The sequence below is a fragment of the Mixophyes fleayi genome, chromosome 5, assembly GCF_038048845.1.
Source record: "Mixophyes fleayi isolate aMixFle1 chromosome 5, aMixFle1.hap1, whole genome shotgun sequence".
Taxonomy (NCBI): Eukaryota; Metazoa; Chordata; class Amphibia; order Anura; family Limnodynastidae; genus Mixophyes; species Mixophyes fleayi.
The window spans coordinates 97332530-97356888 of NC_134406.1; the positions used below are offsets into that span (position 1 = coordinate 97332530).

Below are 24359 nucleotides of genomic sequence, written 5' to 3' on the forward strand. Positions count from 1 at the left end.
CACTTTTCCCAACCAAGGCTCTCTTCCATTTTTGAAAATACTGATTCTCGTTTACTCTAATGCATTATGTGTATGGCAATTTTGATCACGCAAACCTCCACAGCTCTATCTAATCCAACTTGTCCCTGTAAACTAGCTTTAAACTATGGGGCAAATGTAATAAAATAAATGATACTGATACCGTATGTGGTAAAACTGAATGGGTCTCACCAGCGACAACTTCATGTAAAGCAAGGGGAAGTGTATTTAAGAAACATTGTGGTGATACATGTATCCCCTGAGATCTGCCTGATAATTCGATAAGTTAACCCTTAACACTCCTGGTCAGTGTCACCTAGACAGCTGAGTCTCGCTGCAATATTTTATTAAAAATATGCAGCAAAAGGGGATTTGCTATCACTGCAATAAGCAGCAGTAGAAATTCAGCCTTATCGATATATATTAATAAAGATGTAAGACTGTATTTATTAACTTTTAGTAAGCTAGGGAAGGCAAAGTCCCTAAATAATACATATGTCAAACTTTGTTTTTTCTCCATCAGAACTAACTGAACAAATTAAGGAGAAAAAAACCTTATATGATTTTGTCTGAGATACACAACTGGATCTCTTTAAGCTGCACTAGGGCATGTGTGTCCAGTTGGAGGATGATCAAAATGACAAAACATACAGGCCAACAATTATCAAGTTTCTATCACAGTTATCAAATGACAAATAATAGTCAGAATAATATCACAAATGTTGTGGCCAGGTCTAGGGAGCCCGCAGACTCAAATCGTGTCAATCTGGGCATTTTCAGTGATAAACCACATTTAATATAAGAAGTGCATCCAATTCATGTAGACCATAGGATGCAACCATATAGTAATACTCATCAAATAGTGATTTCTAATAAACATATTTAAAATCTATTAAAAACATATTCATTAAGCACATAAAAAGAAAACAATTACAATACAAACATAGTATCAATTAAGAACCAGAACTTTCACTTAGGGGGGTATTCAATTGACGGCGTGATCGCCGAAAAACGAGCGCTCTAAAAATATTACCGTTAATACGGTAATTACTCGCTGAATTTCAGCTCGCAGCTCCCTGAGCTGCGAGCTGAAATCCAGTGAGTAAATTACCGTATTAACGGTATTTACGTGCAATATTACTGTATTAACGGTAATATTTTTCGAGAGCGAGTATTTTAGCGATCTCGCTACCAATTGAATACCACCCTTAGTGTCTTAAAAATATTTCCCCTTTTAGTGCACATAGGGGGAAATATATTGACAGATATTTAAATCTGTAGTAATTCTTAATAGCAAATACTGATTGTTCAGAAATAAGTGTTATACTTATTACCAGTCTGAGGATATACCTCCATTCTCTTGATATTTAACTAGATTTGGGAGGTCAAGACCCCCCGTGATACTTGCATATGATTAAAAGACAAATACGAAGGATTGCTTATCCTAATATATTTAAGCATGAGAGAGTGGAGCAAGTCCAAATACTTCTTTGGAGCGAAATGAGGTATAGTTAAGAAAACATACACCAACTTGGGAAGTAACATTTGCCCATGGTATCAGAGGAATTACTGTATCTAACCTGTATTCAGCAAATAATCGCCTAAAATTTACTACCCTATGATCATCCTATCTTGACAAAGTAATTGATGTGCTTACCCATACAATAAAGCCTACATTTAGAAATACAGAGAACTAAGTCACAAAAGGTGAAGAAAGTGCATCAGTGCATTTTCAGGCCTTGTAAATGACCCCTTAGGACAGAGTGATGAAAAGGTTAAGAAAAAAGTTCAGATTCTGCTTTTACATTCCACTGAAGCAGATAATTGTTTGATTTTAATTTCTTTAAAATAGTTATTTTTACAAGGAAGTTAAAATTTTGCATATTCCACTTTAATTTTGAACATTTTTCACTTTTGTAAAAGCAAAAAAAAAAAAATTAAAAATATCACATAGTTCAGAAATCTAAATTACATTGCCATAGTACATCATTTGTTAAATAAATGCCTACATTAATGATCATTTAAACCTTTAATGGGTAATTCATGCTGAATTATAGTCAATCACAAGCAATCTACCAACAACCCTCATTAACTTGGATAAAGGTTTTCTGATTGCAAATCATTGTCCATTTCAGAACATTTGGAATTACCTATTATCAGTAAACCAATACTTATAGCAAGTTAGACATAACAATTCAATAGCTTTATGTTATAAATGTTGTATTAGTGTGATTTTATTAAAGGAAATACAAAATAATTGTTATATTCTAATACATGGATGATGGTGCTAACAAAGATCTGGTTCTGCATAAAAGTAGCTAGCAGGCAATCACCAACAACCATTACATTACATTGCTTGTAATCATCAAGGTATTTAACAATTGCTCATGTTGTGTTCTTTATGGAAAGTGATTTGAACCTACTGTTCTGAATATTAAACTGAATCATTGATCCTATTGTCATCCACCTTGGCTGTTCAAATGAAAATGCTTAATTGTGCAGGGCAAATGGTTCTGACATGATCAAGCTGCTTCACACATGTACTAACTGGAGGATGTGTAAGGAAAAATTACCCTTAAGGGTATATTTACTAAACTGCGGGTTTGAAAAAGTGGAGATGTTGCCTATAGCAACCAATCAGATTATAGCTTTTTTTTTAGAATGTACTAAGCAAATGAAAGCTAGAATCTGATTGGTTGCTATAGGCAACTTAGCCACTTTTTCGAACCAGCAGTTTAGTAAACATACCCCTTAGAGTTTGCTGTAAGTAGATCATTGATTACTTTTGAGTGGACAGTCTCACTAGACAGCACAGTTCAGAAGCCCAATTGCAAATATTCAAGAAGGTGGGACATTTTGCGGGCTTTTCCTACTCTAAGTGGGTTTTCTCACAAACTGTTAAACAGCAAAGCTAACTTGGAGATGAAAAATAAGAAAGGTTACCATTTTTCTTCTTGTTCATCTTCAGGTATGTACATCAACTGCTACTACTCTCATCCTCTCCTAATCTGAACCTCCACTCATCTCATTGTAACTTGTGCATCTCATTTGTGCAACACCCTCTCCTTAGAGCGAACTCTAACAGACAGGGCCCTCTACCATATGTCTTATGTTTGTTCACTCTCTGTCCTCCTCTCTGTCCCTGTTTTGTCTTATTCTGAATTGTTTTTGTATGCCATGTGATTTGTTCTGTTAATTGCATTGATGCATTTATTATTCTGTTCATCGGTACCCATTGTTTTTACCTGAAGGTACTTTTGTAATTATGTAATTTTGCTGTATGTTCTAACCTTTTATGTATGGCTCTGAAGAAGCTTTGTGGCAACTTATAAGTAAAATATAATAAATACTAATAATGATAAGAAAGATAGGCAGTTGCAAACAAGTTAGCGGGAATAAGTTTGAGGGGGCAGGTTGTAGGCTGAGATTATGAGTGTACAAAATATGTAATTAGTTACTGAGGAGAATGATCTGAGAGTAGATTGTGAAGTGTAGCAGAAGGTGTGTATGGTATGTAGCGTCTAGCATGAGGAGATATGTAGTTGAATGGTGTCAGTTTTGTCTTTATAGTTGGTGGAAAATTTATGGGCTGTGAGGAAGAAAGCAGAAGGTAATGGAGGTGGGCAGAAAAGTGAATTTAAGGTGGCAGAGGCATAAGGAGTTTGAAGACTGGGTGATATTACAGAAGTGCAGGATTACTTAGCATGTGAATGGACAGTGTTGAGAGGATAGATTGACAGTGGAAGATGTTGGGGTTAGAGAGAAGTTACCGCCTTATCACGGTAACTAGGATAGTTGCCCTTTAGATCTGCTCGGCTTGGTACTACTCTCCCAGGGGTGCAGAGTCTAATGAGCCAGATGGTACAAACCAGGGACCCCTGCAAGGAGGTAAGGACATCACGGCCTCTGCCACACAGGTCGCAGTCCCCTAAGAGAGTGCTAGGCGAGACCAATAGGGAGAACCCAAATGTCCAAGAGAATAGACCGGGATAATTGCCAGTAGGCTGGATACAGGAATGAGATAGTCTGCAGATAGACAATAACCACTGCCGACAGTGGAGCTGGATACAATGGTGCAATGGGCTGCAGAGTAATGATTACCTCTGCGGGCAGCAGATCAGGTAACAGGGACATGATATTCTGTGGACAGATAATGACCATTGCGGACAGCGGAGCTAGATTCAATAGTGCAATGAGCTGCAGAAAGACAATTACCACTGCAAACAGTGGAGCAGGTTGCAGGGATGTAATGGTCTGCAGACAGGTAATGATCACTGTGGACAGAGGAGCCAAGCTGAAAAGAGCAGCAGAGAGAAAGCAAATACTGTGAGCAATGGTGCAGCATACAATATAGAATAGAAACACTAGAAGAGCACAGGGAGCCATGTCTTCTTACGTGTTTAAGACACAAAATAAATACTGTCATTGACACTTGCCCTAGGCCACTTGTATGCTCTATTACTCATTACATGTTGTCAGTGCATGCTAGTAGAATGGGATTTCCATTGTACTCTGATGTGTGCTATTAGAAGATTAGGTACAGTGTCTCACTGTCGTCATCCCTTAGAATATTTCACTTTTCTGAAACAAGTTACTATACACTATTGTTTCTGACCTGCTAAAAAACATCTATACTTGCTATCTTGTTGGTACTAGCCGCTGGTGTACATCTTCTTAATTACAATCAATTTACTGTCATTATACAGTATAAGATATTTTAATATTGGGGTTTTTTTGAAGATTTTTTTAATAAATTGCATCAAACTTTACAAATTATTGTAAATCAAGTTTCATTTCACTATTCCTTTACAGGCCTTCCACTCCAGATTGTCACACAATGTTATCGTCTCAGAAGAGTTCACCACATGAGTTTCATCATTAAGCTGAAAACAGTCAGGTCTTAAATTTAGATAAATGGTACAACTACCTTTATAAATTGCAGTTGTTCTGCTTTCTTTTTAATGATTTATTGTTTAGAGACTGCAATATAGGACATACTCAAGGAATCTAGAGTTAAGCTGGGTACACACTACATAAAAGTTCTCACATTCTCACATTCTGAACGATTTTACCAATGTATGAAAATCCTGATTAGCATACACACTATTCACGTTTTACATGATTTACCATCAGATCTGTGCCCTTCATCTGTAATAACCATTGACTGAAAAGATTATGACTCTGCACACTCCATAGAGATCTGCCTACACTGCTGGTCGTGCAAACACACTACAGAATTGGAACTACATAATTCCATCGTAAACAAGATGTTTAGTCCAGTTTAAAAATCAAATCATATGATACGATTAGCTTTGGAACAATATTTGTTCATTATTGAAGCATACACACTAATGCAATATCGGGGTGAAAGGTCGTTTATCATGTGATTGGCTTGATATTTGGGTGAAACACCTATAGAGTGTACCCAGCTTTAGTTGTCATTTGATTAAATACCATATGAGATTTACTGATATTAGTACAGTTTTGTGACATTTAATTTCATAAAGGACCTTTTTACTAATGACATTACTATGCATTTTGTAAATCAAGAATGCAATAGTTAAAAAACAAGTATCAGATCTCGGATGTCTCCTTGAACAATCAAATTAGTATTAGCAGTAGGTTTGTCAACTAATCCTCCTAATAAGAGACACATGAATTACACAGGTCCGTAACTGCTTGATACCAGGTGAAATAAAGGTAAACTGTGGGAATGCATGGACGAGGCTGGGCATAGAAAGAAGAAAGAGTATGCATCACACACAATTATCTATATCATGTAAGTATTTGTGGGCATGTGTATGTGTGGGTATGTATATGTTGTATGGATTTTGCATCCTTTTTAAGATGTGGTTTCTGACTCTTATTTTTATGTCTCATGGTTGCCACCTCTTACATCTACCATTTATTTAATTACTGATTTCTGCATCTCATCTTTGTGTTATAAAATTCCTGCCTCTTGTATGTTTGTTCTATGGTTAATGCTTCTTTTCTTTCTGTTCTGTTTCAAATTGCTAATACCAGGGGTGTAGGAACAAGGGGGGCAGAGGCGGCAGTTTCCCCCCATGATTTCTGTTTGGTGGGCAAAGAATGTGTCCCCACCATGAACTTCTACACAAAAGCCTTCATGCTACTTTCTGAAGTCATGGTATCTAAATTTGTGTAACTTTTTTAAATGATAGATTGTCTTAGTATAACCACCAAATGTTCTTTAATATTGATTAGTAAACAATTAATATAGATTGATTGATTTGTTTATTTAAAAAACTCTACATTTTCCATAAATAAACATTTAATAAATAACCTGTATTGACAATGGACAACTATTCACTTTACTTTTACCCTGAATGTTGTGCGGTGCGTCCAGTAACAAAAATAAGTAGCAATTTGAGTTTATAGCACATACCACAACCAGTGAGGCAGTAACTATAGATCAAAAATTCCCCAATCAAATAAGATTAGGCTGTCAATGACATCTGAGTAAATACTAGGTTAATGACTATGAAAAATGTAAATTTTTAACATGAACAATTGAATTTATCTATCTTTATAAAAGCTAATGTACTAATTGGTAATTACTATTAATAATAATAATATTTATTTAATAATGTATAAATACCTTTTTGGCCAACCCCTGAAACACTGACAAAAAGTAACATAGCCTTGGGAGTCTTTGTATATCTACATTGGGAGTCTTTGTATATAACTGTCATAAAACAAGATAATAAGCGCAAGATAAAGGGGCTCCAAGCCCTATAGTAGTCCTTGCCCCCCCTGCCCATGAATATTTATTTTCCTACGTCCCTGGCTAATACTACTCATCTCTCTCCAAAAATGAATCCTTCTGTATATTTACTGAAGAATCTCTATGCTTACCTTATAATAATCAAGGGGATAAAATACACCAGCAGTGCTACAATTGTCATATAGGGTTTCCAGTAAGACTCATCAGGCCAAAGAGCCCAGCACTGAATCTCTCCATTAGGAAGTTTTGTCTTTCCAAAAATAATCAAGGTAGGAATTGAAAACAAGAAAGAAAGAATCCACGCTACTGCAATTAGGACTTTAGCTTGTCTCTCTGTTGAAAAATAGAAAAGGCAGATATATTAGCTAGCACGCATTAATACAAATACTTGTTGAATTAAAGTATCAAATAAAGGATTCACCCACTTTTGCTGTCCAGAATACAATATGTTTTAGAGGAAACTGCCATGTATGAACAGCATAAATCATTTCTATTATTGAATGATGTGTACAAATTCTGTATATATTCTTAATTTAAAATGATGATGGAATCCCAGCTATCAAAACTTTATTCAAAAATCTCCAGATAGCAGAGATCATTTGTTGACACGTAAACGGTGACAGTGTAAATGTCGTCATATTAATTCTGTCAACATGTTTAAAATTGTGACAGTCAACAGTAGTAATGTCAACAGTCACAATGTTGACATTCAAATGGCAATGTCAGTGGCAATACAGCTGCTAGATAATATTAACAAAATAGAACAAACATTTAGCTAAATAAAAGACACCCCTCATTGGAAAAATATTTTTTTTGCAAATAAATAAAAAAAAAACAGTTCTTCAAACATCAGGTTCTTCATCTGTAATAATTCCAGTGGTCAATGGTTGTAAGAAAAAAATACATAGTAAAATCAAGCCCAGCCTAGAAAACAAAATCTTTTCTTCTCAAGCTTGATAAACCAAAATAATCCACCGGAACATGCTTGGTAAAATAACAAAAACCATAACAAATGACACACACAAGCTCTTGTCGCAAAATTAAAAAATTTCAGTCACTATTTATAACCTGGAACTGTCCCATGCTGTCAAAGGAAAAGCCCCAGGTTATAAACAGTGGTAGTACTTGTAATTTTTTTCATTTTGCGATGGTATTGCTGAAATGTCACTGGCATTGGCCATTGAATGTCGACTTTGTGACTGCCGACATTACTACTGTTGACAGTCACAATGTCACCATTTTAAACATGTCTACAGAAGGATTATGTCGATATTTACACAGTCACCACTTTGGTTTTAAAAGTATAAGTGTCAAAATATTCACCATTGCTAGCTTAACTGCATCACATTTACGAGGCTGCAAATGCTTTTTGTGCTCCTATTTTTGTTTTAAAGGCCCTGTTTTGTCCAGTGGATTCTGCTGTGGGACAAAAGTTTTGATATTGTCTGAAAATGGTCATATTAGGACAATCCTATGTAAATGTGGGCTATGAGCAGTTATATGCCTCATATTCCTCCCAAAAAGTTAGAAACAGGGATAGAAAATGCATATTTTGGCTACAAAATTTTATCCACATGATGACCTATTTTACAAGGCTGCCCTGGAGGTGCATTCTTGAAGTAAAAATCATGAGTCCTCCTATACTTTCAATGGGATAAATTTTGAATAAACATTATACAGGAAAGCACATGTATACAAATACAGATGTAGCTAGCATGAAACATAAATAATTTAACACTGGACAACTTAATTCATTAACACTTAAAGCAAAGAATGTTACCAAAGTTTGGCAAATCATCAAGTTTCAATTTCCCACTTTTTTAGTTGTCATATTCTTTTTCTGCCACCAGGTGATACAATTGAACAATCTGAACAGCACATGCACTTTTCTGAAACGTCCATGTTATTGGGAACACAAATTTCTGTCCTACACAGCAGATTACAGGTTGCATGATGTATGTTCCTCTTCCCTGTGTAGTAAAAGTTATATCATGGTCATATAGTAGGGATTCCACACTGCAGAAGCCTGTGCCTCTTCTCTGTTGACTACTGAAAGACACATAGTGGTCTATTTATTAAAAAGTGCCAATAGGGCTAGTTTTCTATTGTCGCTTATTGCAGCAATAGAAAACCTCCGATCACCATGATTTACTAAGAAAATATATTAATGACATCTGAGTGACACTACTCAGCTGCTGGCTGGCAGCGGTGAGAGTAGTCTTGCCACTTCACCAGGCCAGTCTGGGACGATCTATGTATGTGTGACCCTGACTTGGGCTTTCAGTTTCACTTTTTTAAAAATAAATATATTAAAATAAAATGTTAACAAATATATGAAAGCATATTATTATTACTATTTTTATTATTATTTTTAATCTTTATTTATAGGACGCCACAAGTGGAGGGGAAATAGCAAAACAGTACATGGTATTACAGGACAATACAGTAAACAAATACCATTACAACTCTCAACACAGCTACAAATTGCCTAGAATGGCAATGCGGTACAAGGGATATATTCTGTGCAAACTGAAACGTGTACCCATGAGTGTGGGCGCAAATAACAGGATCAGAGCCACTGATAGAGGTGCGAAAAGAAAGTTGGAGTGGAGTCAAGAGGCAGAGAGCCCAAAGAGGAGGTGCACAGTATAGCTGGCGTGCAGAAGTGAGAGGTAATGAAAAGTGGAACAGGAGGGAAGACTGCCTTGCTCATGAGAACTTACAAACTAAAGGTAAAGGAGCAGTCAAACGGTTGACATATGGGGGTTAAAAAAAACCTTTAAAAGAATAAAGCATTTTTTCATTGAATATATCCTGCTATCTCCATCTCAAGATAAGAAGGAATGCTTTGGCACTTGTATCACTGCAATCCTTGTTAAATAGCCTTCCATAGGGAAGCTATCGTCAGAGAATTTTGCAAAGCTCTTCGCTGGCAGGGGCTACATCAGGCGGTAGCACAGGTTTAGCTTTTGAAAGTGATTTTATCTACTTAATAAATAGAGTCCCTAATCTGTTCAAGCACCACTCTTCCGGGGTGCTGGGGGCCACTCCAGAGCTCTGTCTGTAATTAAGGACCTAACACAAACCAACAAGTCTGGTTTCCCCTCCCTACCTGTTAGGTCTTCATCAGGTTATGTCATCTGAAATAAGCTACATGAACTGAAAATTGTTTATTCCAAATTTTATTTCAAGCTTTGTTCCAAACTAATGTGTTAACTACAGTCATATTGTTAGGCTGTAAAGCTGTTTGTTCACATTCCCTGAGTTCTATTTTCCATATTTGAGTTTATTAAAAAATTTATTTTGGATAAAAACACCACTCTGTGCACTTTTATTACCGTACAGTATGTTCCCCTTCCACCATTAGAGCATAACTGAGGTGCTGCAGAAAATCTTGGAGCTTCACAATTTATTGACTCATTGGAACAACACTGTAATAAATGTAGAAGGACCAAAATATATTGCACAGTATGGAAAATATACATGCAATGTATATTATGGAATATGAAATAAGGTAATATGGATCTAGAAAGGAAGCTTATTTAACAAATCATGGGGCAGCCTATTTGACATGGGACAAATATCGCCGCTGTCCTATTGCTATCATCATCTCAGGAAGAGTTAGTAAAATAAAGCATTTTTTCCTGTTTTTTTAAATTAAAGTTATCCTATTTTCTTCTATTATTTACCTTTTTTTTATAACAAACTTAATTACTTTTATTTTTTTGATGAGCCCTAGGTCCATGCTTAAAAATCCCGAGCCCATGTCCGAGCTGGCGTGCTGGATCAATCATGTGCAGAGGTTGTTACTGCTACCAACCAATATAACTGTCAAGCCAAGCATCGCGCAGTTGACCCAATTTTTTTCATCTGATTTTTCAGCATAAGTTGAATGATAAAAGAGTTTCAATCACTGCCGTAAGTAGTCGTATTACTGCCGTAATCGAATATCTATGATGACTCCTCATGAATAGACCCCTTAGTGTTGTGTTTTCTAATATTAACTACAAACACAGCTGTCTACTCCAAAATAAATTGAAAATATATAACTCCCTATTGACCATATTATACACTATAAACTCTCAATCAACACTAGTATGCACATGTGATCCAAATATGGATTATTGTTAGTCTACAAATTATAGATATCATTTAGCCTATCAAATCACTAGAAATTAGTGACATCAATGATGTATGAGGTACAATTCACTATTCACTATAATAAAGCGTCTCAACTGAGGTATGAAACTAGAGATGGGCGGGCTCGGTTCCCCGAGATCTGAATTCATCCGAATTTAGCCTATCCGAGTACCGAGTCGAGCACGCTCAGTACTCTCCCGCCCGTTCGGATTCTAAATCGAGGCAAAACGTCATTGTGACGTATTGGTATTTATGAGCTTAGTTCTCGCGAGATTTGAAAAGCATAAATACCAGGATCCAAAGAAATCCATAGCCATTTGACAGAGGGAGAGAGCAGGGTTAGGTCACAGGCTATATCAGCGCAGGGACACCTATATCACCGTAATTGGACACATTATTGTTTCTATTCAATACCATTCTAATCTTAATACCAGTTGTTACAGCAGTAAGAGGAGGATAGAGGAGGGTTTTTGTTCAGTTTCTGGCACTCCAAGTGCTTTTGGGGTGTCTCCCATTCTTTTGCATTAATTTTACTGGCTGTCAAAAGTCCTATTTGGCAGCAGTGTCAAAAAAATATATTTAGCACTCCCAAGTGCTTTTAGGGTGTTCCTCATTCTTTTCCATTAATTTTCTGGCTGTCAAAAATCCTACTTGGCAGCGGTGTAAAAAAAAAATATATTTAGCACTCCCAAGGGCTTTTGGGGTATTCCCCATTATTTTGCTTTAATTTTTCTGTCTGTCAAAAGTCCTATTTGTCAGCAGACTAAAAAAATAATATTTAGCCCTCCAAGTGCTTTTGGGGTGTCCCCCATTCTTTTGCATTCATTTTTCTGGCTGTCAAAAGTCCTGTTTGTCAGCAGTCTATAAAAATATTATTTAGCACTCCAAGGGGTAAATGTATGAACATGCGGGTTCTTCAACACCCGCGTGTTCAGCGTGTTCGGCGATTAAATTTCAAGCGGCGCTGCATTGTAAAGGGAAGTTTCCCTTTACAATGCAGCGCCGCTTGAAATTTAATCGCCGAACACGCTGAACACGCGGGTGTTAAAGAACCCGCATGTTCATACATTTACCCCCAAGTGCTTTTGGTGTGTCACCCATTCTTTTGCATTAATTTTTCTGGCTGTCAAAAGTCCTGCTTATCAGCAGTCTAGAAAAATAATATTTAGCACTCCAAGTGCTTTTGGGGTGTCCATCTAACAGTGGGATGTCTAATTGTGAGAATTCTTTTAGTGTACCCATAAAGAGGGACCCTTTCAGCAGTTCTGCTGATGTGTGCCTGAACAGCCCGAGTGTAGCCGGTGATACACAAATTGAGGATGCCACTATGGAAATAGAAGAGGATGAGGGGGAGGTTTGTGTAGGCGATGAGGGCACTAATGATGATGTTGATGAGGATGAGGTTGTTTGTGTAAGTCCTGCATCAGTGGCAGCAGTTCTGGCACGTGACAAGAAAAAGTCCATTGTCATGTCAGGCCATAAAACCAAAAAAATCCACTTCTTATGTGTGGAATTATTTCTACCCCAATCCACACAACAACTGTATAGCCATTTGTAGTGTATGTCAAGCCACAGTCAGTCGAGGGAGGGATCTTAACCATCTTTGAACCTCTTCTATGTTACGCCATTTGACGAGAGTTCATGGCAAAGTGTTGGGAAAAGCTGAAAGTTCTTCCAAAAAAATTACAAGCACTCCATCATCAGCTAGGACTCTCCGGTCACCGTCATCCCGACGGCTACAAAATACATCCACCACACCATCCTCATCAATATCCTCAGTAGCGCTCAGAGTTAGCCCTGCATCCCACTTATTAAGGCTGGATGACTCCTGCACTATAATTGATTCCTCTGAAGAAAGCGTTAGTCCCACTGCTGCTGCTGCTGTTGCTGCTGCTGGGGGTGAATCGTCAGCCCAGAGGAAGGCCAAGAAATAGAGCAGTCCTACATTTCAACAATTAACTGTGAAACAATCATTTGCTAGGGGAAGCAAATATGACAGCAGTCACCCAATCGCCAAGTGAATCACAGACGCGATGGCTGCCATGTTAGTGTTAGATCTGCGTCCAATATCCACAATAAACGCAGCTGGTTTTTCACAGTTAAATGAGGTTTGAGTCCGCATTACAGAATTCCATCGCGACACCATTTTTCCTGTAAAGCTATTCCACATCTATACCAAAAAGTGTGTACAAATGTAGAGATTGCGCTGAAAAATGCCATTCTGCCCACTGTCCACTTAGCCACAGATATGTGGACAAGTGGAAGTGGGCAAACCAAAGACTATATGACTGTGACAGCCCACTGGGTTGGTCATTCACCTTCACCAGCAGGAACAGCAGCAGCATGTGCACCACTACGTAACATTTGTCACAGGCAGGCCACTTTTTGTATCACCGGCTTCACTAACAGGCATACGGCGGACAATTTGTTACACAAACTGAGAGATGTGATTGATGCATGGCTTATACCACTCGGACTTTCTACAGTGTATGTCATTTCTGATAACGCCAACAATATAGTGCGAGCATTACAGCTTGGTGATTTCCAACATATTCCCTGTTTTGCTCACACCATCAACTTGGTGGTGCAGAGCTTCCTACGAAATAACCGTGAGGTGCAGGAGATGCTTTCGGTGGCCTGTAAAATTTCAGGCCATTTCAGGCATTCAGCCACAGCATGTAGGAGATTACAGCAGCTCCAAGAGCAGTTTAACTTGCCTTGCCACCAACTTAAGCAAGATGTGGTAACTAGGTGGAATTCCACCCTGCACATGCTGCAGAGGAACAGCGCAAAGCCATCCAAGCGTATTGCACAAGTCATGACATTGGGAAAGGAGGGGGCATGTATTTCACTCTTGCACAGTGGGGAATCCTTTCAGTGCAAGGTGCTGAAACCATTTGAACTTGTGACTTGTGAAGTGAGTGCAGATTGTGCTAGTTTGAGCCAAGTCATTCCTTTAATTAGACTATTGGAAAAGCAGCTTGAGAAACTGAAGTAGGAGATGAAAGCAAGCAATTCCGTAAAGTATATTGGCCTTGTCGATCAAGTACTTAATTCGCTTCACAATGGTCCTCGAGTTATTAAGATCTTGAACTCGGATCACTACATTTTGGCCACTGTGCTTGATCCAAGGTTTAAGACCTACATTGAGTCTTTGCTTCAAAATGAACGAGATGTGAACTTTTGCAAGGAGCTATTGCTCAGCAAGTTGTCCGCTGAACTGGGCCTTGGTTTGACGACGTGTCCTCCTTCAGTTTCTCAAGCAGCTGCTTCTCGTAATTAATTGAATTTTCAAAAAAGAAGCAGGGAAGACACAGAGGGCAGATCAGAACAGTTTAACATATGGGCTGAATTGAAGGATTTTTCTAAAAAATGTGTGACCTTGCCCATAACTCCATCCAATATGAGTATAAACATGCAAAGGATGGTGGAGGATTACTTTCAAGAGGTAGTTGATATGAAAATGTCATACAGTCCCTTTCCTTACTGGGAAGAAAAGCAGGCCATTTGGAAACCCATGTACAAGCTTGCTTTGCAATACCTAAGCTGCCCACCCTCCAGTGTGTACTCTGAACGAGTGTTCAGCACAACAGTCAGTGGTCGCCGTAGAAGGTTACTTCCCAAAAATGTGGAGAAAATGATGTTTATAAAAATGAACTACATCTTCCACGAGGAAGGCCTTCACCATCCAAGACATGCAAGCACTGACTGTTCTCTAATGGCGGATTCAAGCGGCGATGAATTGAGTCTGTGATGATGACGTACACACTGATGAGGGTGAGGATGAAGCTGAAGATGAGGACGATAACATCTTTTTAAAACTTTCTATTTAAGTGTAGGGTGCAATCTACCCCCAAAGAGGAAAGGGACTTGGCACATTTCCATATCACGTACCGCCTTGATAGGCTGCTGTTTGGGCAATTTATCCTTAAGGGTAGGGTGTCATACACACAGTGACCCCAAAATGGCTTTGTCCATTTCTATTAATATTGTACAGTCTATAACGGCTGAATTTTTTGGTATTTTATACAAGTGGAGGGGGGCCTAGAGATACAGAAACCAAACTGGCTTTCTCCATTTCAATTAATATTGTACAGTCTATAACGGCTGAATTTTTTGGTATTTTATACAAGTGGATCGGGGCCTATAGAGACAGAAACCAAACTGCCTTTGTCCATTTCTATTAATATTGTACAGTATATAACGGCTGAATTTTTTGGTATTTTATACAAGTGGAGGCGGGCCTATAGAGACAGAAACCAAACTGCCTTTGTCCATTTCTTTACATATTAAACTATAAGTGTAGTGTGTAATATACATCCAAAGACGATGGCTGCATTGCCAATATGCATAGATGGAGAGGAAGACAATCTGGTTTGTGTGTCGAATTAATGAAGGCCTACCAGGAATTAAACTGTTTTTTTGATAATTTATTAGCTTTACATCTACATTACTTATCCAAGAAACAGGTGGAGCACTAAATTTGGTTCTTTTATGACCCAAAAGATTGAACAAAATAGCAAAACAAAACCAAACAAAGAAAAACCAAAACCAAAACACGCAATGACGGTTTTGCAACACCAAAACCAAAACCTAAAACACGACGGTAATCCAGATCCAAAACCAAACACAGGGGTCAGTGAGCATCTCTATATGAAACCCAGTGAGTTATAGATGAAGCAGCATTCTTTCAGTTAGGCATTATGATTTATTTAATTTTCAATTGGAAGTAAACTGGATTTTACTATATTACCTCCACAAACTCACATACATTTTCACTTCTAGACAGTGTGATAGTCAAGTTCTGTGATAGTTGCCCAGTAAAACTAGAGAGCCTGATATAGGCTATTATATTTGCAGTGGCACTCGACTGACAGATAAATAGAAAATGTTGTGCAATAAGTAATGTAATATTTAATTCACAATGCAGTGATACGTCTTAAACAATAGGACTAATCACGCTAGTTTCATGTGCCAGTATTATACACTTATACAGCCCAGTACAACAAACACTGAATTAATTGCTGAATTTATAGATAGATAGATAGATAGATATTTGTGGCGCTATATAAATAGATAAATGGTGATGATGATGATTATGAATGCAAAAAAGAACATTCCATACTCAAATAGTAAGATAAATATGTCTGCACAGTAATAAAGAACAATAACTGACATACCTCCTTGAAGAAATTTCATTGGATGAACTATAGCATGATATCTGTCTAAACTGAGAGACACCAACACATAAGTAGATGCATACAAAAGGACAACCTAGAAAAAATAAACATAAAGTCAATAAGACATCTAGTTGAATATTAAAGACACATAGTTTCAGGTGAAACACTTATGCTGCTGTGAGAGCATTTCTAGGTCCTCAATGATGATGGTAATAATGATATGTGAAGGAGTTAAAAATCTTGGTATTTGCCTTAAAAATACATTCAGTGTAATCACCAGCTCCAGCTTGAACTATCTCAAAGACCCCTAGGACAGGGGATAATGGATGAGAACATTGGGAGTACTGGCTCCAGTGAAAGTTGATAAGAACCCATAAAAGTGACATGAAGAGAACTAACTAGCTTTGTCAGAAGATTTATATTTACTCAGGAAAATATCAATCATGTGTTTCTATTCTATAACCAGATCAAACGCTTTTTCATGTATAAATGTATCCCACAAATAATTGAGCACAGCTCAGTTCTATCGTGACATTGGCATGTCTGTGTCTTGATTACTGATCTCCTGGTTAACCAGCATCTTATCTCACAGATATCTGAAGGGATTTGATAAAGGAGAGGTAAAATTACCCTAACACTGCTGAATTATTTCACACTTCATCTTATCAAAATTACTATTAGTTCTAATACACTTAATTTTGAATATAAAACAGGGATACAAGGTAGACAAAATAAATGCAGATGTACAAGTGTGAGTATTATAGACAGGAGTATGGTAGGTTCTATGTCATGACCTGTGATCAAGAAAGGGGGAGTTGAAAGATTATTCAGATATTGCAGTCTGGAATGACCCTTTCCCTGGAAACACAATGCTGGGAAAAGACTAAACATGCAAAGTCCTGTCCATAAGATTGGGAAACTCCTGAAATGATTACAAGGCCACAAGTAGTTGAGAATGAAATTCAAACCTTGGTCTGGGACCAAAATGTCATTGTTTAAAAGTCAATTTACTAAAACCTTGAAATATTCCTTTCCAAGGTATAACACACACTTTTTGTAAACATAAATACATAGATTAAATATTATCATGTGGCTATTCCTTTCATTTGGTGTCAGTGAATCACAAACTTTTACCTGCATGTATCGTACTATTCTGCAAACAATATCTGGGGCCATAAAATTGCCGGTAGACCTCCATATAATGTCAGTCATGATACTTATAGCTCCTGTAAGACCATCTAGAAAAAAGAAAAGTAAATATGTTACTATGAATACATTTTTAATGGAAATATGCAGCTTATACAATGGCAACCAATACATATGTAATTGTGCGTTAGTAGTCTTCATATCGATAATGACAGCGCCGACATCTGTATCCCCGACATGATGACAATGAACCTGTAATTCCTGACACAGCTGTAATAACATCTGCTTGAAAAAAAGACCTGCAACAATTCCAAAGACTGAACCTCAAAGCGTGCTACAATTACGTCACTTTCAAGGGTCACAATGTGATTCCTGGACTATGTAATAAGCTTTGTAAACAGCATTGTCCAGCCAGCGGGTCCTTAAATTATCACCATAACAGCAGAAATCACAGTGTGGCCCTTGAACGTGTCGTGATTGTAGCACGCTGGGAGGTTCATTAATCGGAATTGTTGCAGGTCTTTTTTTCAAGCATTGTCAGTATCTAATTAAGGTACCCAATTCATAATTGTGTGTAGAAGAGAGGTATAATTTAGAGTTATAAAACAAATAATCTATAGAGACTACCTCACTCACAGTTGAAGTTTGTGCAGTATATCGGCTATTGTATCCACTTCAGCAATACATCCAATGATAACCAGTGCCATTAGATTTGATACTGTCCTCAAAGGGACAAGGTATGTTAATAAAACATTGGTGGAGGACAGATCAAGCCCAACCTTCCTCCACCAGGTAGCAGCATTTGTTGCAGTTTCACTTCCTACTTGTCAATTCTATTTTCAACAACTTAACTTTTTTCTCCCCTGAATGTTGCAGTTTGTAGGGATTTTCTTTTCGAACCCCTTCAGTACTAAGGTTGAGTGGCAGTCACCCTCTGCAGAGCATACATAAAGCATACTAGGTAGAACCGTGGTTGAAGTGGAAATTTAGAAGTGTTGGTATGGAAATTTAGAAGTGGCGGTATGCAAAATCTAATGGGAATGTAAGCAAATAGTTTTACAATGAAGGCAGAAGGAGAAGTGACATTATACCATATCACTGTACACATCATATTCACCCCCATTTCAACCACTGAGGTAAATGAAAACAAAGAGTAGGTAGGGCCCTTTTCCTATGCTTATTGAACCTAATGCAAATTTAGTTACAGAAAGTATCTTGTCACCTATAGGAGTTATGTTGATTTCATACTGTGCCATTATTTATGAATGTGTTTTTATTAGTGTAGTTTGTGTAATAAATTAAAAATGTTTTTTATGCATGTATGCTTGCAGTTTTTTATTCTGCCATTTGAAACTTCAGGTTTTTACTATTGAAAATAGAGCTTTGAGAGTGCTGTATTATTTTTCTCTCTTTATTGATACCACTGTACACACCATATTCACTACTACTTCAACCACTGAGGTAAATGAAAACAAAGAGTAGGTAGCGACCTTCTCCTGAGAGAGCTGAGAGAATGAGATTTTTGTGTCATAGACACATGAACAAGTATTGGCATTCAGGAGAGATGAACGGTCCGTATTCTGATAAATCCGATAGATCCAAGATAGATGGTTCGAAGTGAAACCGAGTCATGACTCGGTTTTGCATGCTAATTTTGGATCTCAAAACAAGACAAACTGTAATTTCTGGAAAAATATCGAGCCAAAACAAGAGTTTTGGATCGATATCTTCTATATATAGCCCTTCCTCATTTTCTCATGTGCCATTTTTGAACAGACAGCATGTAGAGAGGATGTTAGCTGCAGTGATCTGCTCTGAAAAAAAGTGTTTAATATTAAACTACAGAAAACAGTGTTATACAGGGTGATCGAGGTACAGGGAAAACAATAGAATAGTTGTGTTTATTGTAAAGCAGTTCTGTAGAGATCAGTCAGCTTGACAATTTTGTTGATTAATTATTATAACTTAGCAGCAGAACCCAAAACACAAAATTATTTATTTCTTTGAAAATGTAAAGTTTTTCTATTGAAAGTAATCTTGTGTGGGGCAGTGGCATCTGTATTAAGTGCGAAAAAAGTTAGTGTTTGCTTTTAAGAATCACTGTACTAGAACCCTCCAAAAAACTCTGTATTCTTTTTCTGTTTTGCAATACTTGTCAAGTTGTAAAGGGTCATTCAATGACATCTATATTAAGTGAGAAAAAAAGGGTGTTTGCGTGTGAGTGTCAATGCAGCTGCACACCACAAAAAAACCTACACATTTTAATCTTTTCTATTTTTCAATACTTATGAATTTCTAAAGGGTCATTCAGTGACATCTATATTAAAAAAAATGGGTGTTTGCATGTGAAGGTCAACATCAGAACCTGTCAAAAAAAACAACTACTCCATATTCTAAACTTTTTCTACTTTTCAATACTTGTCAAGTTGTAAAGTGTCATTCTTTGACATCTATATTAAGTGGTAAGAAAAGGGTGCTTGTGTGAGGATCAGCAGCAGAACCAATCAAAAAAACTCTTTTCTATATTCTAAGTTTTTTTTACTTTTCAATACTTGTCAAGTTGTAAAGGGCCATTCAGTGACATCTTTATTAAGTGGGGAAAAAAGAGTGTTTGTGTGTGAGGGTCAGCAGCTGAGTCCATCAAAAAACTCTCTTCTATATTGTAAACTTTTTCTATTTTTCAATACTTGCCAAGTTGTAAAGGGTCATTCAGTGATGTCTATAATAAAATGGTGTTTGTGTGTGAGAGCCAGCAGCAGAAACTGTTAAAAAACTCTCTTCTATATTCTAAACTATTTTCAATTCTTTAATATTTGTCAATTTGCAAAGGGTCATTCAGTGACATCTATATTAAGTGGGAAAAAAGGGTGTTTGCGTGTGAGTGTCAATGCAGCTGCACATGGCAAAAAAAGTAAACAGGGTATTCTTGCCTTTGACTCTGACCAGAATAATCCCCCAATAAAATATAAAAGGCTGGCTGATGCAAAAAACGGAGCAGAAGAACAGGTAGGGAGACATAAGGGAAGAGGGCCCTGCTAAAGTGAGCTTACATCCTAAGGGAGGGAAAACAGAACAGGCACAGGGGGAGCCAGATGAGGCAAGGGGAGAGCGAGTTGAGAGCGAGTGGAGGGGTTATGTGGATGGTTGATATGCTTTAAGGAAGAGGTGGGTTTTCAGTGCACGTTTGAAGGAGCACCCAGTAGGAGAGAGGCGGATGGAACGAGGGAGTTCATTCCAGTGAAGGGGGGATAGCAGTAGTGGTAATTTTACTGTTACAACTTCTACTAATAAAAAAGGTAATGTGGGAAGAAAGTTGACGAAAGTGCTCTCAAAACCAAGACACTAAATGTCAAATTCAATCTCAAAGAAAACATCAACCTCTTGATATAAGGGGCAGGAGTAAGAGAGAAGTTTCTGAAGAATGTGGAGATTTGTCCAAAAAAGGAAAATTGATAACATTCCATACACCACCCACAGTGGCAAGACAAGGCTCAGACTATGCCCACTTTTTGCTAGTAGGAGTTCTGCTACTGCTGGTACTGGTATAAGTACTAGAATGGCCATTTCAAAACAGAGTGCCGAACACAGTTGTGCATCTTCCTTAACTTCCCATGCACAACCTTGTCGTTCAGAGTGTAGGTATGTCACTGTCACCTCCAAAACAGCAAAATCAGTGCCTGAGGCTGAAGAACAACTTGTGCAGTCACAGAATCTCCAGGAGAGTCTATGGAGGGTATCCATGAGTGCTATATGTGAGTCTGACATTTTAGATTATGACACTGTCAATACAGAGCAGCCTCCTTCAAAAAGTTCTCAACTATTTGGAAATGTGAGGATGGGTATTCGCACTAGTATTGATGATGATTTACACCTAGAAATTGAGGCGGCTACTTTGAAAGTTGCAAATGTGCAAGAGAATTAGGGGAATAATTGTGGATCTGATAATGAATGTGTTTTATTTGGGTGGGATAGTGAGGAGGATGATGATGATGATTGTGTTGACGTAAGTCAGCCACTAGTTCGACCACCAGCTCACGCCCATGATAAGCTCATTATTATGCCAGGGCATAAGACCAAAAAAAGCACATCTTCTGTTTGGAAATATTTTTGTCAGGCCAAAATAAGTAGACCTAGGGATGCTGATCATCAAGGAACCTCCTCCCTGTTATGTAATTTGCAGCAAAGTTTATTCAAGCCATGTTTCCAAATGTGGCACATTGTTTATATAGTAGCAAGCAGCTCAGCATTAGCTACCAGCTGAATGGATAGACAATTGCAACCCTCATCATCCACACCTCCATCATCAACCTCTTCATTATTGGTACATAGTCCAGCATCCAACTGTCAATTTACAAATGACTTCCTTAATGCAATCCATGATTCCCAAGAGACATCCTTGCATGTTACAGCTGCAAGGATGTATCATCTACATATATACATTTATATATAAGGGGAGCAAGACAACTAAGCATATTTTTACGCATTTGTCTGTGAAGCAAGCGTTTGAAAGAGCAACCAAGTATGATAGTGAGCATCCTGTTGCACAGCAGATCACTAAAGTCATCACAACTATGTTAGCATTGGATATGCGTCCAATTTCCACCATCTATGCATCAGGCTTTAGCAGATTAGTTGAGGTCATGTGTCAATGCTACCAAATTCCATCTCGATTCTATTTCTCCTAAACAGCAATTCTTCAGTTGTACTGAGAGGTTAAACAAAAAGTAATTCAGTCCCTAGAAAAAGCCATTGTCCCAATTATCCACTTACTCCAGATATGTGGACAAGCGGTATTGTTCAAACAACAGACTACATCACCCTGACAGGACACCTGATAGGTTCAGCGTCAGTAGTTTCATCATCCTACTCATCCTTTCAGCATGCTAGTGCTACTTATTGAATTTCTGATTTCACTAAGAAACATACCGATGTCAATATGTTGGAAAAACTCAGGAATGTCATAGCAAAACGGCTCACCCACTAAGACTCTCCTCAGGATTCCTCAATGCGGAAAAAAACATCGTTTGTGCATTACAACCAGGTTAATTTCAACATGTAACATGCTTTGAACACACAATAAACTTGGTGGTGCAGAATTTCTTAAAAAATGAGAGTTCAGTGCAGGATATGCTGTCTGTGACTTATACAATTTCTGGGCATTTTCGACATTCAGCGACTCCATGTAGAACATTGCAGCAGCTGCAAAATATATATCATTTGCCATGCCACCAACTGAAGAATGAGGTAGTAACAAGGTGGAATTCCACAAAACCTATACATTAATCCATGAAATAGGGAGATGGGAGTCATGTTACCTTAATCCAGCACACTAAAGATTCCTTTTCTGTTTAATGCCAGCTACTGAAACCATTTCAATTGTAACAAATGAAGTGAGTTCAAACACTGCCTGTCAGAGTCAAGATATACCCCAAATCGATCTACTGGAAAAGTAGCTGGAGAAGCTGAAGTAGGAGATGAAACTTAGAATACTTAACAGTATGTCGGCCTTGTGGATCAAGTTCTTTATTTTCCAGGGCCCAAGGGTTTTCAGCATCTTGAAACTGGATCACTACATTTTGGTAACCATGCTTTATCCTAGGATTAAGTTATATGTAATGTCTTTCTTTCCAACTGACACAAATCTTCATAGATTCAAACCGCTCCTTGTAAGCAAGCTGTTGGCACAAGTCGCACATGACATGTCCGCTGCTTCAGCTTCACTTACAAATGCTACTGCCAGAAAAAAAACTTACCTTTTCTAAGAGTCACACTCAGTGTTCACTCTAAGCTGAGTAATCTGGAAAGGAAAGAGTTAAAAGGTCACTCTAATGAGGGCTCCACCCGAAAGGTTTGCATTCACAATCTGCAGGATGTTTCCTAGTAAGATACAGGTTTAACTCTATCATTTCCAGATTGATCAGCTTAGAGGGAACACTGGTCACACTGATAATGAGCCAACACAGCACACCAATGTGAAAGGTTATTATGACATTTGGTCAGACTCTGAGTACTGCCGCTGCTATCCCTCTCCAATGTGTCACACATGCTGCTTGGTGAATCTTATTTTTAAAATTAAAATTTAGTTGATCTAGACATTTATGATGAGGATGATGGAGATGACATTAAATTCCTACATAGCCTCCAATTCAACAACCAACAAAAAAAATGTTCGCTTTTGTGGGGGACCATAGAAATCAAGCAGTTCAGCCACAACGTGTCAGTTCCTGTCGCTGAAGTGCTTGATTTGTTGAACTAGGCTGTGGGGAAACGAGGTATTAATATCACCTCAACCTGTCAACTGTGGACTGTAAAAACATATACTTTTTATAGCCCTCTGGTTACCCATATTTCTCAGTCATATTTAGACTTGTGTATATTCTATTTTGAAAGTAGTAAAAGGTCTGCCAGCATGTATCCTTATCTTGCAGATTAGTCCATTGTTTCAGTCTAGGCAAAAGGGTTACAGCACACCAGGGGGTCTCTCATCTTTGTTTAGATGTGAGCTGGATGTTTAATTACAGAGGACTGCATTGTGTATTTAAATGTAAATGTGTCTGGATTGTGATCTCTTCTCTTTTAACAAACTCCGCTGTATAGCCACAGAACAATACCTGTCCCTAATTAAATCAGGAGTGACTCATCTGCTATCCCTTTGGCTGTATGTTTACCTGTGAAAAGGTAAACACCAAAAAAGGACCAACCAGGCAGGTCCTGAACTTGCTGATGAGGTCATTTTTGGGCTTAAAAGAGAGCTCTAGAGGACAGCAAATTGGCAGTGATAGCTGAAGTCATCCTGGTGTTGAGATATAGACCTCTGCCCCTGACAGGAAAGGGGCAGTCAGTCCCTGGAGTACTGCTGTTGCCCTGAAATACCTGTCCAGGTCTTTGGGAGCTGTGTGTCCGCCGAAAGCAGAGTGACAGGGACTAAAGGCCGCTACCTTTGCTGGTAGCCTTAAAGGAGAGAGGGGCATAAGCTTGGATTGATAGACAGCAGTCCCTGAAAGTGACAAGGATACTGGTGAGGTATTTTCATTATACCCTGTATGTTGTATGTGCCGGACTGTAGTGTTATTTGCTGCAATTTATTATTTAACTATGTTTATTGCTGTTTTGTGCTACCATTTTGTTAA

At 37.9% G+C, this 24359-nt stretch overlaps 1 protein-coding gene across 1 annotated transcript in view; it reads right to left on the reverse strand.

The window, feature by feature from the left end:
• NPSR1 (neuropeptide S receptor 1) overlaps positions 1-24359 on the reverse strand; it is a 322819-nt gene that overhangs the window by 119141 nt on the left and 179319 nt on the right. The window contains exons 3-5 of the mRNA XM_075211286.1: positions 17218-17321; positions 16084-16177; positions 6895-7096 (exon numbers count right to left, since the gene is read on the reverse strand). Coding sequence (XP_075067387.1) covers positions 6895-7096; positions 16084-16177; positions 17218-17321 — 400 coding nt within the window. The remainder of the gene's footprint in view (positions 1-6894; positions 7097-16083; positions 16178-17217; positions 17322-24359) is intronic.